The sequence below is a fragment of the Chaetura pelagica genome, unplaced genomic scaffold, assembly GCF_000747805.2.
Source record: "Chaetura pelagica isolate M959 unplaced genomic scaffold, ChaPel_1.0 scaffold441, whole genome shotgun sequence".
In the NCBI taxonomy this organism is placed as follows: domain Eukaryota; kingdom Metazoa; phylum Chordata; class Aves; order Apodiformes; family Apodidae; genus Chaetura; species Chaetura pelagica.
Window position 1 is genome coordinate 218,226 of NW_009952164.1, and position 19,271 is coordinate 237,496.

General features: G+C 45.0%; 1 protein-coding gene across 1 annotated transcript in view; it reads left to right on the top strand.

Moving 5' to 3' along the window:
* Window positions 1-17,129, top strand: part of CERS4 (ceramide synthase 4) — a 46,822-nt gene extending 29,693 nt beyond the window's left edge. The window contains exons 4-10 of the mRNA XM_010007260.1: window positions 5,565-5,622; window positions 9,483-9,533; window positions 13,932-14,024; window positions 14,294-14,422; window positions 14,698-14,804; window positions 15,221-15,377; window positions 16,938-17,129. Of these exons, the coding sequence (XP_010005562.1) occupies window positions 5,565-5,622; window positions 9,483-9,533; window positions 13,932-14,024; window positions 14,294-14,422; window positions 14,698-14,804; window positions 15,221-15,377; window positions 16,938-17,129 (787 nt within the window). The remainder of the gene's footprint in view (window positions 1-5,564; window positions 5,623-9,482; window positions 9,534-13,931; window positions 14,025-14,293; window positions 14,423-14,697; window positions 14,805-15,220; window positions 15,378-16,937) is intronic.
* The last annotated feature ends 2,142 nt before the right edge of the window (window positions 17,130-19,271 follow it).

The window sequence follows — 19,271 nt, forward strand, 5'->3', positions numbered from 1 at the left end:
AGGACATTTCTTCTGTGTTAATACCACCCATCTGGTACAGCCTCCCTCTTGACTCAAGCCAGATTCCTAGTTCATGTAGATGCCATGGATATTCCATGTTTTAGATCAAGCACTGAACAACATTTAGGTCTTATTGTCATTGTGGTACTTGGCATAAACTGCAGGCAAGCCAAGGACCAGTGGTATCATAACTGTCCCTGAAAGGCTGGGCTTCATGCCATAGTCTTAGAGACAAGCGCAGTGGAGTCAGAACTTGACAATGCAGGATGTAGCATTTCCAACCTCATATCATTTGGGATATTACAGCACAGGACCCAGCACAGCAGAATACAAATCCTGCTGTTTCTGCTGTAAGTTTGGGTTTTTTTCTTCTTAGTTTATTTACCTGCTTTATCTTATCTACTTGACATATTTGTGCTTAGATTCAAAATGTGGGAGGCAGCTCTAATGCACTACATCATGTTTTAAAAGTGCTGCCGTACCAGAAATGACTGTTTTATATTTTGGCTGATCCTTTATCTTTTGCTTTCCAGAGCCATAGCCCTGCCCCTCTGTACCAAACTGGGTGTGAGAGACAAGCAGAAACCAAAAGCTCAGCCCAACCCCATACTGGAAACATTCTACAGTACATGTTGCAAGAACCCTGAGCAGGTGGGTCCTTTCTTCCTTTGCTTTCCTCTAGATTTAGCCCTTGTGTGTTTAGTCAAATAAAATCACATTTGGAATGCTGAATTTCAGGAATGGTGCTTATATCAGAAAGCTCAAGAAAGCAGCAGGAAGCACTGGCCACCAGACACCAGCCAGCTGCAGTGGTCATTCTGAAATTACCTATCAACAGCTATCAGTTCTGCTTCTGAACATATAGGAGGAGCAGCTTTCTACAGGCAGCATTCCAAACATTTAAATCCCAAACTTCTATGGGCAAGAAAGTGTTAGGAAATTATGATAACTGTTGCCTCTTGTATTTACCTTATGCATGGCACAAACTGAAACACAGGAAACATCTGAACTGTCTGAACATCAGGAAACACTTTATTACTGTGAGGGTGACCAAGCACTGGAACAGGTAGCCGAGAGAAGTTGTGGAGTCTGTACCCTTGGGGATACTCAAAAGCCATCTGGACATGATCTTCGACAACAAGCTCTGTTTGAGCAAGGGGTTGGACCAGATGACCTTCAGAGATCCTTTCCAATCCCAGACATTCAGGGATTCTGTGATGGCTTCTTTTCATATATCAGCAAATCCCTGTCACATCAGCTGCCTTAACTCCCATGGTACTAGTCCATGCAGCTCAGCAGGTCTGGATTGCTTGATGCTCCTAGTTCTGGGGTGGGTAACTTTTTCCCATGAGTTTCTCATGAGAAATCCGTGAGTTTGAGTCATCACAGAGACTGTAAGGAGCACTAGAAAACTGCAGACACAAATGGTGGGTAGATTTCCAAAGATTAAAAGAGTGACCTTGAAGAACTGGGTAAAATAATCCAGAGTTATCATGACTGCTGCTGAGGGAAAAAGCACTGGCAGGATTTTGAATTGTCTGGCAGGTTTAAATTTGTCAGTGAAGTCCCTGGATGTGACCCCTGGGGGAGGGGAAGGATTTAGATTTTCTTTCAGCTCCTTTTTTGCAGGCTTCCTGGGCCTTGAAGCAACAGCTATGAACCCTTGCCAAGGATGAATGAGCAGGGGGCTGGTGTTCCACTCCCAGGGGATGTTCCTGGCACAGGCACCTTGCTGCCTTGACAGGGCTGGAGCAGCATGGTTTGTGGTGCAGTGAGGCATGTGGAGCTCCAGGACGTTTAGTACGAGGTTAAAAGTAAAAGAATAGAGGCTAAAAGAAAAATGAAGGCGTTCATCTGGGTTGCACAGCCAGCCTTTCTCTCTGGCAGTGGGAAGCAGTGTTCTTGGGAACACCTGCCAGAGAAGGTCCCTGCCCTTCCTCTTGTCTGTCCATCTGTGGAATATGCACATTTTTCAGTAAAACCGCTCCTGTCACAGAGATCTAACTCAAGCCCTAGCTTTGCAAGCAGGTTTTCCCCACAGCTTTGCCTGCAGCCACATGGCACCAAAGCTGGCACTTTTATCCCAGAGAACCTGATCCAGGAGTGTATCCTCACTACTAGCCTCCTGACAGCAGTGGAGCAAGAGCAGTGCAGTGGGCTGCTGCCTGCCCCTGCATCACCAGCTACACCTCAGCCAGTCTTCTAGCTTCCTCCCTCCACCATGAGCTCTCAAACACCAAGCTTTTACTTGTCCAATACAAGGTGATATTTTGGCTGTTCTCAGCAGCCTTCTTCTTGGGAAGACTTCCACATGATGGAGCAGCTGGGAAATACAAATTAATGTCTTCATTTGTCTCCACCACAAGAACAGAAGTCACTAAGTAAGAGTGGAAAGAGACACATATGAATCTTGGTAATGGACATACTTTTGTACAACATTCTTGGACTGTGTAGGTCACTCTCACATGACACCATTAAGGTAAATGCATTCCATGAAAAACTGTTGCTTTACTTAAAAAATATCCGTGGTGACACTTCCAGAAGGAATATAAAACATGACAAGCTCTTCAGAGCCTATGGACAAGAAGGAAGGTAATAGCAGGTTTTTTGTGGGTAATCTATAGAAAAAACTATAGAAAAATTATCCCTAATAGGTTTCCTAAGACAGGAAAATATCCAGTAGGAAAATGGTGTTGCTTGTGTGCCTGACACAGGTTACTGGCTGATACGGCCTTGGAATGCTGAAAGGTGTGAGGAAATTTAGTGCAGAACTTTACAAACTACTTAAACTGCAGTAAATCTTTCTTCTAGTGACAGATTTAAGGGATATGACACCAGAATTTGAAAGTTGAAACTGGACAAGTTCACATTAAAGTAATAGAATCATAGAACCATAGAATAGCTTGGGTTGGAAGGGACCTTAAAGATTATCAAGTTCCAACCCCCTGCCTGGGCAGGGACACCTCCCACCAGCCCAGGTTGCTCCAAGCCCCATCCAACCTGCCCTTCAACACCTCCAGGGATGGGGCAGCCACAGCTTCCTTGGGCAACGTGTTCCAGCATCTCACCACCCTCACAGGAAAGAACTTTTTCCAAGTTCTTTCCCCTCTCCCTGAATCTCCTGATTCTCCTGACTCTCCCCTCTTTAAGCTTCAAACCATTGCCACTTGTGCTCTCGCTACACATCTGTGTATTAAAAAGCCCTACCCCAGCTTTCTTGTAGGCCCCTTCAGATATTGGAAAGTTCCTATAAGGTCACCATGGAGCCTCCTCTTCTCTAGGCTGAACAACCCCAACTTCCTCAGCCTGTCAGCTTATGGGGGGAATAGAAAGATTTTCTGCTATCTGAGGTCTGCTATCTGCTTTCTGAAAGATGCCTTAGCCCAAACAGATTTGGGCTTGCCAGGAGCCTCCATCTGGGCTCTGTAGTCAGTAAACCCTTTCTGACCTTCAGACCTGGATCTGACCTGCTGCCCCACCTGTTTTCCAGGATGAGCTGATCAGTTTGGCCAAACAGTGCAACCAGCCAGTGAGGAAGACAGAGAGGTGGTTCCGGCACCGGAGGAACACAGACCGACCCAGCCTGTCCAAGAAGTTCTGTGAGGCCTGGTGAGTGGGAGCACAAGCCGTGAGCAGCAGGGGCCTTTCAGCAGAGCTGAGCTCCACACACAGCTCTGGGCCACTCTGCCCTCTTCAGAGAGCATCCCAGCTCCATGCCTTCCCCCTGCTCTCCAGTCTGGGTCTTCCCTGCCCCATCTGGTTCTTCTGCAACTCTCTGCTGCTTCTCTGTTATGGAACCTTTTTTTGCTTTTCCCCTTAATTTTCACTCCTAACTCTCCTTTTACTCCCATCTTGCCTTCATTCCTCATAGGGCTTCTGTTTCTGACTTTGTAAGACTGGCATTCTTTGAAACACAATTGTACCTGAAAAAACTCCCATCTTGTTGCATCTTGTTCTTCCTGCTGCTTTGCTGCGGTTTCAGTGCCTCCAAAATAGTCAGCCTTTCTGTTGCCTTTTCCATGACCTCCCTTTGCCTCACTGCAAGCTAATTCCTTCTGCTGCCTCTTTTCTGCAACTGTCCTGCATGCTGTTGCTGCCAGAACTCACAGGCAATGGGTGGATTGCATTCTGCTGTCAGTTGTCTTCAGAATCCTGAAAGTCAAAAACCAGCACCCTCCTGTCATGGCAGAAAAAAAGGGTCTATTTGAAAGTTTGTGTTTTCCAAAGAGCAAAACTCTTCTTAGAAATAGTTCTGTCAAAATCCTTCTTATTATGTGGAAGTACAAAATTAATCTCACATCAGCCAGTTGTGTGAATGTTACTCCTGGCCAGGCCTTCCTCAGACAAGGATGATTCTCCTGGGCTTGGTTGAAATGCCCGATTTGTGAGTCGCTGCTGTGGTTTTTGTGTAAGGAAGTAGGTTCTCCCAGGAAAGAAACAGAGATTAACAAAACTATTAAACTTGCTGTGCTGTTCATGTATTTAATAGTGTCTCTTCATAGGATAGGCATCAACATTTAGCTAATCATCCATCTAGTACTCAACTTCTAATTCAAAACCTCTACCTAAATCTCCCTAATTGAAAAAGAAAAAAAGAAAACAAAGGATGTGTATTACTTATTTATAATATTCCAGAAAGTTGCAGTTAGAAATATTTACAAAATCTGTGGTCAAGGAGTTGTAAAGCAACCATGCTTAGATGAAATCTGCATTCTCCCTGCACTAAGCTGACTTGTAGTAATTAATAAGCAGTAAATTATTTTCTGACTCAACCCACTTAGGATGGTGTCCTTCCACCCGTCCTCTATCACCATTTGCACTCTGCAGAAAGTGTTTTTCTGATGTAGTAGCTTTGAACAGTTCATGTTTGTCTTGGAGCTCCTGGGGGTTTCACTGGCATGTAGAATCTCTCTCTCAAAATAGAATTAATTCTGATTTGTTATGGAGATTTTTGGAAATTAGGGCACTGGTTTAAATGGTTTGACTCCTTTGCAGATTTTCTGTGTTTAGTATATTAACAACTTGTTTATTCTGTTGGGATGAAATTCTTCTCATTCCTTACTACATGTGTGTGTGTTCAGTGTGACCTGTGTCTGTCCACTCACTCTGGCAAGCAGTTCATGTGTAATTCAGGAGGCGGTTTGATGTGGGTAAATCATAACCAGCTCCTGGCTGAGAATGCACAGGACAGTACTTCACACAGTAATTAATTCAGCCTGCCTTTTCTCCTGAAGCCTAGGAGAGAGATTGGCACTGTTTGACTTTTACAAATGCATCTGCTAGAGCTGAGAAGGTTTGGTATGATTATCTGAGTTGTTCTGGTCACAGGACTCTTATTTTCTGCCATTTCTAAAGCAGAAGTGTTGCTTTTTATGAAGTCTGTTCAATGTGTTCATAACATGCAAAGTGCCACTCCTGTGATTTTCAGAGCAAACCTTGAACATATGAATAGATGTCCTTGCCTCAATAGTGTCATTCTTTCAATGAGTGTGATTAGTGCACAGAATTGCAGTTTTGTGTTTAGTTAATGGGATTCTAACATACTTTGTTTTGTTTGTTTGTAGCTGGAGGTTTACGTTTTACACCATTTCTTTCCTCACCGGCCTTGCTGAGCTGTACGATGTGAGTACACAAGCAGTGCCACCTGCTGTCCTACCCAGCCAGTGCCTGCGAGAATGGCAGGTTTAGTTGACAAACTTGTCCTTTCAGACCTTCTTGTAGAGGTTTTCCCACCGGATCAGTGTGTATCCTCTGCACAGCGTATTGGGCCATGTTTATTCTTAAAGCTCCAGCTCAAAACCAGGTTTTCTCTTCTTCTTGCAAAGCAGAAGTCAATTGTGATTATAAAACTACATTTCTGTGGGGTAGAAATGAAACACTTACCTGAGATGGAAGCTGCAGGGTCTGGTTTTTTTGTACCCAATACCCCATTAAGATAAAAAACTCAGGCTTCTTTTGGAGCATAAAAAGCAATTTAATAACGTTATTCATTAATTTTATTTTCTTTACCCAAGATTTGATTGGTTCTGGCTCATGGTTCTGCCTTTTCTCTGATTTCATAAATAATGATTTGATAAATAATCTCTTGATATAAATTGAACTGCCTCAACAGGCAGAAGATGTAATAGAGGCCATTCATAATCACTAAGCTGTGACGAGGGGCCTGAGTCATCCTCTGGCTGGGCTTGAAAGGTTCCCCTGGTGCCTTTGTTTAATCCAGATCCCTAGGTGAGCTCTGCAAAAGTCTGCACTGGCACCTTCTGTCCTGGTTTGGACCCAACACGACAACAAAGCACCCGCCCCATGGCAGCTCACTCAGCTCCCCCTCACACACCCTGGGATGGGGAGGACAAACCCAACTAGAAGCTGATGGGTCGAGACAAAGGACAAGGAGGGTTCTTCACCAGTTGAAGTCCCAGGCAAAACAGACTCAACTTGTGGAAAAATAATAATTTAATTTCACACTAATCAATGCCCACAGGACACAGACACCCCCAGAACAGGGCTCACACACCTCACCCCACCCCTCCCTTCTTCCCAGGCCCAAATCCCTTTGTTCCCGGCTTCTCTCCCTCCTTCCTCCCAGCGGCACAAGGGGATGTGGTTTGGAGTCAGTTCACAGGCTGGTGGTTCCTGCTGCTTCTTCCTCCTCAAGAAGAAGGATTCCTCACAGTCCTGCCCTGCTTCCCCAAGTCACAGGCTGTTTGGGAACAGGCACCTCCCCTGGCCTGGGGGCTTCACAGGCAGCAAATCCAAGTCCACTCGCCACAAAATCCAAGTCCACTGGCCACGTTAAACCCTCCTGGTGCCTCCAGGGAATGTTCCACCACATTCTTCTCACCATGGTTGTAGTGAAGCTCAGGCACCTACTTTCCCTTCCTCCTCACCAACCACCAGCACCCTCTGCCTCTCCAGCTCTGCTCTTCCAGCTGCTGGCTCTGCTCAGCTCTCATCTCAGTTCTTTCGTATGTTAATGGCAGAGGTGCATCTGTTGTCCCTCTAGTGGATTTTGGATGGTTTTGGAGCAGGGGGAGCTTCTCAGCTTTTTACAGAGCCACCCCTGGGGCCCCTCCCACACTACCAAAAAACCCCACCAAACCAGCACATTAAGTAATGGAAAATCTGCAGATCCCAAGACACCATGTGCAAACTATGGTTGTAACTGCTCTGTATTGTAACAAGTGAAGAACTTTGAACTTTTATTCTCACTTAGCAGCTGGCAGAAGATACTTTGGATTACAGGATGAACTGGCAGAGAAGTGAAGACATTTCAGTCCCAACTGTAGATTTGTGGATCCAAATACAAGGCTATTCATTGAGCCAGCTATGCAAGTTTGGTTTGGATGAGCCGCTTAGCATGGGGACAAGAGCCCTGTAGCAACAAGGGGCAAAATCCTGATCTGATGTTATCTGACCATTCTAGGAACGTGTCCCAGTTTAACACTGGGCTTGCAATTAAACAAATTCCAATAAAGCTCTCTATGCCCTCCCACCCAGGCAAGGGAAGGGATACAGATTAAAGATAAGGAGGGAGGCTTCCAGATTGAAAACTAAACTCGACAGCTTTAATGAAATAGTAGTGATAAAAGAAAATGCATACAAATATATACAAATATGTTCAGAAATGTGCAAAACCCCCATCACCTCCCCTCACCCCCAGCAACTCTCACAGCACTTTCCTGAGCCATGAGTAGTCCTGAAAAAGTTCACACAGGAGCTGAGAGCAGAGGGATGAGGGCCAGGACCACACAGGCCTAGGGACCAAAGGAGGTAGGCCTGTGGGATCCTTCTTGGACATCAGCTATGGACAAAAGAGAGCTTGACTTCTATGATCCCTCCATTTATAATGAGTATGACACATATGGAACAGAATACTCCCATTTGGCCAATTTTGGTCACCTGTCTAGTCTGCTCCTCCCTGCTGGAGGGTTGTAGATGTGACCCTTCCGCTCTTTTAGTGTCCAAAGCAGCAGCTTTGACAAGAAGAGCAAAGAGGCCTTGATGTCTCAGCAGTAACTATAAATATTGAATTATCAGCCTACTGGTTGGAAAACTTGCTGTTAATTTCAGCCAGTGTGCTGCTGAAAAGAGGTTCCACCAAAAGTAAAAATCAGTAGAAAGAAAATTGGCTTCATCCTGACCCAAATCAGGACAGAGTGAAAGATCATCTTGACTTTTCATGAAAGTCTTTATTCAGCACACATCTTCCAGTTTTCACACAAAAAACAGCTCTAGATCCTGTAGCAAACAGCATGTTATTCTGTTTCCTCACTTGTACTAAAATGAGTACATTAAAATAAGATCAAAGAATTAATGTGACAAGACTTATTTGCTTGTGACATTTCATTATTTTGCAATGCAGTTGGTTTTGTGACATGCCCTTCTTTCCATAGAAAAAAGCAAATGTTTAAATTCTTTATTAGTAGCTTTAGACTGGAGGCAAAAACCTCTGTCCTACAAGTCAGGGAAACAGCACATAGCAGTCATATCTCATAGCATATCTCACAGCAGGCCACCAGGAAACAGGCTTATTTACTGGAAGTAGAGGAATGATGAAATTCAGGGATCTGGGGTTCATTTCCTATTTAGGTAACACAGTGTGACACAGTTGTTTCAGAGTTTTTGCTTTGTCCTCCTCTCTGATTATCACACATCTTTCCTAGTCCTGTACCTGTGACTCTACACCCAGCCCCACTCCCAGCCAGGAGGAGCCTGTGTCTGCTCGTTACCACTGCTCATAAAACACTGCTTTGGCTTCCCTCCTGTATTGCTCAAGTACCAGCAGATGCTCAGTGAGAGAAATGTCTTCTTGTTCTTTGCTCTGATATCTGGAGCCTTGTAGAGCTGTGACAGAAAATTACCCTGACCGATGGGACATCACTCTACTCTGATCAGATCTGGGCACAGCAAAGGTTCAGATCATGCTCCAAGCAGGAATTCTTGAGGACTTTAGTTACCATGTTTCAATGGATGTTTCAAAGCTGCCAGGTCCTAAATTACCAATTTTCTATGAAGTGTAAACAAAGTATGGTCTTTTCAGAGATTCAGTTCTTAACAGACTGCAGCATGATCCTCACTGTTAGAGGGTCATGCAAGTTGTCAGCCTTCTTACCACATTTAAGGGTTGTTCTCCAAACCACAAAGATTCTTAATGAAATAGGTGTAAAAATATTTCAATATATTCAAAATTCACCACCAGCATCCCAAACAAGTTGGTAGAAATCTTCTGTGAGCTATTTTAGTTTGAACTGGGTGAAACAGCAGATGAAATTTCCCTGCAACAGCCACAAAATGGCAACATCACAAGCAACTTCAAGTTCTCCCGGTGTAAACCTCTTGGCAACTGAATTCCAGACATTGTGACCAGCTCTGCCTGTAGTAAAACACAAGAATGTCTGTAATAGTAACAAACTAAAGGAGTAAGTCAGTTGATAAGAGAAGTCCTCTGGTATTCTCACATTCATGTTGCATTTTATTTCCAGAAGCCTTGGCTGTGGGACCATAGAGAGTGCTGGACAGGATATCCACAGCAGGTGAGTCATGCAAGAGGGAAAACTGCTGTTATAAATCATGTGTTGTCATTCAGTATCTTTGGAAAATAAGTTTATATTAGTGACAAAAGAGAGGGCACTGAATTAAATGCAAGGGAATCTTCTCTGGCACCTGGAGCACCTCCTCTTCCTCCTTCTTCACGAACCTTGGTGTCTGCAGAGTTGTTTCTCTCACATATTCCCACTCCTCTCTCCCAGATGCTCTTACACAGCATATTTCTTAGATATGATCTCACAGAGGGGCTGCCACCATCACTGATGGGCCCACCTTTGGCCAGTGGTGAGTCCATCTTGGAGCTGGCTGGCACTGGCTTTGTTGGACATGGGGCAGCGTTTGGCATCTTCTCCCAGAAGTTACCCCTGCAGCCCCCCAACTGCCATAACCTTGCCATGGAAAGCCAATGCAGCAGGAAAGTATGACCTAGTGTCTATCACAGAAACATGGTGGGACTCATACAGCTGGAATGCCATGGGTGATGGCTGCCAGGTCTTCAGGAGGACAAGGAAGGAGGTGGGGTTTCTCTGTATATTAGGAATTGTGATGAATGTCTAGAAGTAGACTATAATGATGACAAGGTAGAGTGTGTTTGGATCAGGTTTAGGGGCAAGGCCAGCAGATATTGCTGTGGGAGTCTGTTATAGACCTCCCAAGCAGGGCAGTGAGGTGGATGAGCTGTTCTATAAATACCTGGGTGAAATCTTGTGGTCATTTGCCCTTGTTCTTGAGGGGACTTCAATTTCCCTGATGTCTGCTGGAACTACAACACAGCAGAGAGGGAACAGTCCCGGAGGTTCCTGGAATGCATCGAAGATAACTTCCTGACACAGCTGGTGAGTGAACCAACCAGGCAAGGTGCCCTGCTAGACCTGCTCTTTGTGATCAGGGGAGAGCTGGTAGATGTGACAGTTGGAGGCTGTCTTGGGCACAGCAACCATGCATTGTTAGAGTTCTCTATTCTTAGAGGTGCCAGGAAGGGAGACAGCAAAACTGCCACCCTAGACTTCCAAAGGGCAAAGTTTACCTTGTTCAACACCCTGATTGCCAGAATCCCTTGGGAATCTGCTTTGAAGGGTTTAGGCATCCAGGAAGGCTGGATGCTCTTCAAGGAGGAAGTCCTGAAGGCACAGGAGCAGGCTGTCCCCATGTGCTGTAGGGTGAGCCAGTGGCAGAGAAGACCAGGCTGGCTGAACAGGGAGCTTTGGCTGGTGTTCAGGGAGAAAAAGATAATCTATGGCCTTTGGAGGAAGGGGTAGGCCAGTCATGATGTCTGCAGAAATGCTGTGAGGCTCTGCAGGGAGGGAATGAGAAGGTCCAAGGACCAGCTAGTAATTAATCTTGTTTCCATGGTAAAGCACAACAGGAAAAGCTTCTATAAATGTATTAACAACAAAAGAAAGACCAGGGAGACCCTCCATCCCCTATTAGATGCAGGAGAAAACATGGTGATGAATGATGAGGAAAAGGCTGAGGTGCTTAATGACTTCTTTGCCTCAGTCTTTAGTAACAGGACCAGTTATGTTGAGGGAATCAAACTCCCTAAACTAGGGGACAGGGACCAGGAGCAGAGCAATCCCCTCACAATCCAGGGGGAGATGGTCAGTGACCTGCTGCACCACACAAACATGCACAGATCTATGGGGCTGGATGGGATGCACCCAAGAGTGGTGGAAGAGCTGGTGGGTGTGCTCACCAAGCCTTTTTCCATAATTTGTCAGCAGTCCTGGCTGACTGGGGAGGTACCAGCAGATTGGAAATCAGCCAGTGTTACCCCATATAAAAGAAGGGATGTAAGGATGATCTGGGAAATTACAGGCCTGTTAGTCTCACTTAGTCTAGCAGTGAAGCTGATGGAGCAGATCATCCTGAGCACCGTTATGCAGTGCATGCAGAACAACCAGGTGATCAGGCCCAGTCAGTATGGGTTCCTGAAGAGCAGGTCCTGTTTGACTCCCCTCATCTCCTTCTATGACAGGGTGACACACTTATAGGATGAGGGAAGGGCTGTGGATGTTGTCTACCTTAACTTCAGCAAGGCCTTTGACAAGGTTTCCCACAGCATTTTCCTGGAGAAGCTGGCTGCTCGTGGCTTGGATGTGCACACACTTTGCTGGATATAAAACTGGTTGGATGGCAGGTCATAGAATCACAGAATGGTGAAGGTTGGAAAGGACATTAAAGATCATCAGGTTCCAACCTCCCTACTATGAGCAGGGACACCTCCCACCAGACCAGGCTGCACAAGCCTCATCCAACCTGGTCTTGAACACCTCCAGGGAGGGGGCAGCCACAACCTCCCTGGGCAACCTGCTCCAGCACCTTACTACCCTCATGGTGAAGAATTTGTTCCTGTTATCTATCATCTCCCCTCTTTCAGTGTAAAACCACTACTCGGATATTTGGACAAATTTATTCACAGAAAGAGTGGTGAGGCCTTGGAACAGGCTGCCTAGGGAGATGGTAGAGGCACCATCCCTGGAGATGTTAAAAATCAAGGTAGATGTGGTGTTGCAGGAGATGGTTTAGTAGTTAGGGGTTATAGGGTAGATAGTTAGACTTGAGGATCTTGAAGGTCTTTCCCAACCTTGATGATTCTAAAACCAGAGCTACCCATTGGCAAAGAGCAAGAAAGGTCAAGGACAAGCCTGTGTATTAGCAGGAACAAAGAATGTGTTAAATGCAATTCCTACTAAACAGAATGTGCCCTGTGCTACAGACACTGACCCAAAAAATGCCATTTCTCCCAAATAATCTTATCTTTGGGGGAAAGAATCACTCTGATCCAGAGTTCCTGTTTGGATAACCTTCTGAGAGAGAACAGCACATACCAGCCTGGGAGATGTTAATGTCTCCCGTGGTAGCACCAGTGCATCCAGCTGTGCTTCCTCTTGTGGCCAATCCCTGGTGCTTCAATGAAGAGCAAACTAAAATCTATGCATGCCATAAATCAACACCTTTGGTAGAGAAAGCCCAAAAAATGGGTAATTAGGAGCACCAAACTCCATAATTATTTCGAAAGCCTTAATTGCAAAGCCTCTTCAGTCATAGTAAATTTTTTCTATCAAATAGGTTCAGGTTTGAGGATATATAGGGTTACAACAGTGAAAAATTATTTGATAAACAGCACCTATTGTGCTGAGTGGGTCTAAGCTTTTAGTTTTCCAGCTGTAAAACCTCTGAAAAATTACCCAGAGAATGTAGATTACCATTCACACTGAGCCTCTAATTTCCACTCATGAGTTTAATTAAACTGAAAAATCTGTGGTAGGGCACAGGGTGTCTTAAGCATGTCCTTGAATCATAGAATTATAGAATCAGCTGAGTTGGAAGGGACCCATCAGGATCACGAGTCCAACTCCTGTCCCTGTGTAGGGCACCCCAAGAATCACCCCATGTGCCTGAGAGCATCATCCAAAGGCTTCTTGAACTCAGGCAGCCTTGGTGCTGTGACCACTGCCCTGGGGAGCTGGTTCCAGTGCTCAACCACCTTCTGGATGAAAAACCACATGGTTTTATGTTCCACGTAATGTTCCACATGGTGCAGTAAAGTAGAATTTCCCCTACTATCAGCACAGATAACATTTCATAGAATCATAGAAGGGTTTGGGTTGGAAGGGACCTTAAAGATCATCTAGATCCCCCACAGGGGGGTGCAGGCAGGGACACCTCCCAGCAGCCCAGGCTGCTCCAAGCCCCATCCAACCTGCCCTTCAACACTGCCAGGGATGGGGCAGCCACAGCTTCCCTGGGCAACCTGGGCCAGGCTCTTACCACCCTCACACCCAACAATTTCCTCCTAGTATCTAATCTAAATCTCCCTCTTCAAGTTTTAAACCATTGCCCCTTGTCCTCTCACTACATGCCTGTGCAAAAAGTCCTGCCCCAGCTTTCTTGTAGGCCCTTCAGGTACTGGAAAGCCACTAGAAGGTCACCTGGGAGCCTCCTCTTCTCCAGGCTGAACAACCCCAACTCCCTCAGCCTGTATTCACAGGGGAGCTGCTCCAGCCTCTGATCAGTTTTCTCACCCTCATCTGGACTTTCTTCAGGAGCTCCATGTCCTTCTTATGTTGGGGGCTCCAGAACTGGACACAGTGATCCAGGTGGGGTCTCACAAGAGCAGAGTAGAGGGGGAGAATGACCTCCTCGACCTGCTGGCCAAACTTCTTTTGATGCAGCCCAGGACACCATTGGCTTTCTGGGATGCAAGTGCACCAGTTGGCTCATGTTGAGTAACTAAGTTGTTCAGTTGAAGTATTTCCCCCTGAAGCTGCAAGAACCATTTTTGTTCATTTGATTGTCTGATATTCTTTTGCCTAGGAAATAGTCTTCACTACCAGCCCTTGCTCTACTTTAGCTGATGGGTGTTACACTCTCTCTCACAGCCTCTCCAGCCCTCTGTGTTCTGGTACTACCTACTGGAACTCTCCTTCTACTGGTCACTGGTCTTCACCCTGCCTTTTGATGTGAAGAGGAAGGTGAGTGGCAGGCTCAAGGAAGAAGCAGGTACCAACAGGTCCCAAGCTGAACCCTCAGGAGAACCATCCCCAAGAGCACATGTATAGTGCCGAGGTGTGGGTGGCAGACCATTCTTTGCTTATTCCCAGGAGTTTCCATTCCTAGTTACTGGCTTCCCTCTCCTCTGCGAAGTAGAGAACACAAACTGTGTCACAGAGAGGTGAAAACTGCTGCAGACTTCTCAAGATGCATCATGTATTTTATTCTCTGCTGCCCCCTTTCCCTGCAGGACTTCAAGGAGCAGATAGTTCATCATGCAGCAACCATCTTCCTGATCAGTTTCTCATACTGTGCCAATTACATCCGCATTGGGACACTTGTGATGGTGATTCATGATGCTTCTGATTGCTTCCTAGAGGTGAGCTCTACAACCAACCTGCCAGGCAAAGCCTGCTTAGCAATGGTGCACTTAGCCAAAGGGTGTCTTTTGATCTAGCTGTGGGCCAAGCTTGATGGTGTTTCACAGATAACTCAGGACTGACCTCCTGGCGCAGCCTAGAATGCCCTGCAGAGAGCCAGGAGGAGTCATGATTACCTGCATGCAAATTGTGTTATACTTGGCTCATTAGTCTCCTGGAGCATGTGGAGATGCACTGTGTTGGCCTGCTGTTTTATTGTTCTTTCTCCTTCCAGCCAACTAAGATATTCAATTACATGAAGTGGAAAAAAACTTGTGACAGCCTCTTTTTGATCTTCTCAGCTGTTTTCCTCATCAGTCGCCTGGTCATTTTCCCCTACACGTGAGTCTGCTGCAGTCAAGGGAAATCAAAAGTTGCCTTCTGAGAGACAGGATTGTTCACCTGGGGGCTCAATCTTCTGCTGAAGCCTTTGCTTTTCACTCCTGGAGCCTAAAGTCCCTGTGCTCTGCATGGGCTGCAGTGCCATGTGGCTGTTGGACCTGCCTTGGGGTAAACTAGGGTAGTCTGCCTTGGAGTTCACAGAGTAGTCTTGAGGTGTACTGCAGAGGAGGAGTCCTTGAGCTGTGCCTCCACCCTGCTTGTTTCTGGTGGGGAACTGAGAGTTGGTTCACATGCATTTATATGTAAGAAGGAGACAAGTGACCTAAAACTTCCTCTGTGGCTAAAGCTCCCTGGGGCTGAATTACGGCCCTACTAACAATTGCTTTCCCTCCACTGCAATTTCCTCTGTCTTGCAGAGTGCTCTACAACACCTACTATTATTCCATGGAGATCTTCCAACCCTTCTATGGATACTACTTTGTGAATACACTCCTGACAATTCTGCAGCTGCTCCATGTCTTCTGGTCCTGCCTAATCATTCGCATGGTCTACAAGTTCATCCTCCAGGGCACAGTATGGATTTATTTGTTATTTATTTATTTATTATCCTGTACATCACCTGGGGAGGGAGGGCCCACCTACACTACTTGGCAGCAAAAGGGGTTCATCTGGGATGGGTTCCTTCTTGCCCTAGTGAAATTATACAGGTACATTCCTAACAGGTGAAAGGAGCACCCATATACAATCAGGTAACATTGACAGAGAAAAAAGAAAAAATTGTAGGAGTCACTACAGTATTGGATCAATTTCTGATGCTTGGATTCAAGAAAAAAGTGGACTGGGTTTCAGGGGAGATTTCTGTGAACAAAGCCAGTGACATCTGAGTAAGCATCCCAACACATCCCATCATCCAGTATGATTTGCATTTGTAAGGAAAGTTGTCATGATTGGTGAGGCCAGTGCAGAAGTGCTTCCCTTATAGCACAGGACTTTGTAGTTCCTGAGCTGCCAATTCCAGAATGATCCAGCCCAGGTTGTTTACAGAAGATACTCCTACCAGTATTGTACTTGAAGGCAGTTTGAATTCACTGCAAGTTTACGTTCTTGAAACTGTGTTTGGGTGTTGTAATCTCTAGAAAGACCATTAGACCAGATAGACTCCTTAATGTGATCCAAGAGATCTCTTCAGAAGAACAGACAGGGTGAATGGAGACTCTAAGTGTCTGTGCAGGAGCTCACATGCCCCTGAGGAGTTTCCAAAGCTGGTGTTGCAGAAGGGGTTTGTTGCTTTCCCTCAGAACCCTCTTTCCAACAAGGAGTTTGACACTGCGAATTCGTCCCTAATTTTGACATCTTGTATTGTAGAGCAGAAACAGCCTGGCAAGGCAGCAGGTGCCAAGCTGCTTTTTCTGTACTGTCATTTTATCACATTGTTTCTTTTTTGTCTTCCTTTTAAGGTAATTAATTAAATATTTACAAAGGTGGATAGCAGATCTCTCAGCCTATAGCAGGAGGAAAAACTGGAATATAAATCTAAATGTAAAGAGAGTCAAATAGCTTTGTGCCAAGTTCTTGGTTTGCTTCAAAACGTGTGCTTTGAAACTGTCCTGATCCTGTAGCCAAGCAAGGGAGGTGTGGCCAGAATCTATCTCCTCATCACCTTGGAAAATGTAAAAAAGTTAGATTAATTGCCTCCCCCCATCCTTCTTCCACATGCTGATTCTCAAAGGAGAAATATGAATTTCCTCAGTCTTACATAGAATCATAGAATCATAGGGATGGTTTGGGTTGGAAGGGACCTTAACAATCCCCTAGTTCCACCCCCCTGAAAGGGCAGGGACACAACCTGCTAGATGAGGTGACTCAGTTGTCCTCAGCCCTGGGGTTCTGTGGTTTGGTGCTGCTTCTCAGCCTTTCTAGAAATTCCTAATAGTTAGGAGGGTCGCAGCTAGGATTCCACTGAGGCTGAAATCAAAGAGACAGAGAGAATCTGTTTCCAAAGGTCATGTAAAAGCTGAAGTGCAGGGTAGAACTGTGTGTTGAGGGCAAGTGGCTGAAGTAGCCAATGAATGTTTATCCTGGGGCACTGCTTCTCCTGCAGACTCCTCTGTATTGCTTCTCATTTTTCTGTAGATAGAGAAGGACATGAGAAGTGACACAGAAGAAAGTGACAAGGATGAAGAAGGAGAAAAGATGAGGGAAAAGCAGACAAACGGGATCACGTCTTTCAGCAACGTCACAAGCAACAACTGTATCCAGAGGAATGAGGCTGAGCCACGGAGCAGCAGAACCCACCTCATTAATGGCCACGTCAAGGAAAGATAGCTCCTGCTCCTGTGCTTCTGGTCTGCCCTGCAAGGAACCCAGTCCTCTGTCCATAGAAACAGTTTTGCTGATGATGTAGATAAAATGGAGTGCAATTGCAGTATTGCAGCTGAATTCCTGCTCCCCATAAACAGAAGTGTTTGTAGTCAGTGATATTTGAAGGACGTTTTTTCAATAAAAGCTTTCTGTAGGTTGTAGCCCTGAAGCAGATAGAAAGGGATCACATGTTTTGACTTGTGTTAAACTGTACCATAGTTGTTGTTAGATGTTTTAATCTTGAAAAATACTTTTTTAAAAAGGTGGATAAACTGGCAACGTCAAGTCTTAACCACCTACTGTTGTTTGGTAGCAATTTGTTTAGTCTTGATTAGCCTCTAAAGGCCCTGACCTGTGGCCACTAATATTATAGCTAACAAGTGTGAGATTCTAAATTTTAAAGGAGTCACCTATTTTGAGAAGACAGGTGCTCCATACACACTCAGAAAGTTAAAACTGAGCATAGTGGAACGGAAGCTTCAGAAAGACATAGGAGAAAATGTTTCCTTCTCAAAGGAAATTCTGCTGGGTGCCATATGACCAGTTTTGTAATGATGTGGATCTCAGTGCCTTCTCATGTCAGCATTATTGCCACAAAAGTGGGAACTCTAAAGCCCAGATTGGAGTGAGTACCCACTCAAATCATAGCTGAAAGAGCCAGGAAGTCCTGGCAGCTGTGTCTAAACTGTCAAGTAGTCCTTTAAACCTGTCTTGGAAACAGCCAGAAAAAGGGAGGTGACAAGACACTAGATAATCTAGGAGACAACACTAATTAAGTGCTCATGTTTTCACCTGGTGTGATTGGCACAGTGGGAAATGTTTACAGAGGCAAGTTGTCACAAGAAGGGAATGCATTTCCCCTGTCTTCAGAGGAAAAAGGATGGAGAGAACATCTAAGAACGATGCTTTAACATGGCCTTCTAACTCCAGGGCCTTTGCCTAGAGGCTAGCAAGTTTAAAGCAGTGGTCCATGAAGTCATGATGCAGTTCTCATTCAGTTGTTTTGTATCTTATATCCTGTGTAGTCTTAGACTTTGGATTCTCTAATTCCTTGAAAGAGATAAACTAGTATGACATGAGTTTCTGGTTTATAGATCAATTAATCTATTAAAGTATTAAGAGATTTACTGTAATAAGTGTAGGGACTTAGGCTGCCATGCCCATACAGACACTTTCCTGTATGTACCCAGTAAAGCCCAGTCCTAACTGGGGGGAGAGTCCTTAAAGGGTTAAGCTAGTAGAAGAGGCCAGCTGCACCCTATAAATCTGTCACTTAAACTTGTTAATTAGCTGTGAAATTCTTCTTCCAAACCTATCTGTAGTTTTTAGGAATAGGCTACCAGAGGCCTTGAAGAAGCTTCTCAACCTAGATAAGGAGTGTCTTCTGTCTCTGCAACTAATTTCATTGCTGATAAAAGGAGCAGGAGATTAAAAGACTCCCTGAAAAGTGATGGACTTCCCATAATAATTGTTGGACACGTTTAAATTTAATTGACCAATGAATAAGTAAAGTGCTTATGTAATCTTCGCGTGGACACCACATGAACAAGAAATTGATTGGTTAGCTAAGCATGTGCAAGATAGTAGAAAAACAAGCCCGAAATTAAATAATTAAATAAATTAGGTGGTGTAATAACAATAGGTTAATTACCATTGCTGCTTTTAATTATGATAATGCTGCTATTACTACTGTTGCTGTAGTTGTTGCTTGGGTTACTAGATTTGCTTATTATACATGTTGGAGGATTTTCACCTGGTATTCAGGAGAGAATGTTCATCTGTACCAACTTTTGCCTAGAATAAACTTCTCCTGATTGAACCAGAACAGAGGTTTGTGCCTAATTTGCTACAGGACCTGGACCAAGGAAATGCTTGATTTGAGGAGGTGATGCACGTTTAAATTTAAAAATCAAGTGACATCATAGAAGGACAAGAGGGTTTTTGAGGATTCCACTCAGTTCACCTCAGATGTGCCTGAGAGCCCTTTGGTCTGAGCTTGTATGTGCTCATCTTGAGTTTCAGTCAAAACCCATTGGATAATTTCAGAGAGGACAAAAGTGGTTCCAGCACAGGTGGTTCCAGGGCACCAACACACTCTAGAAGGGG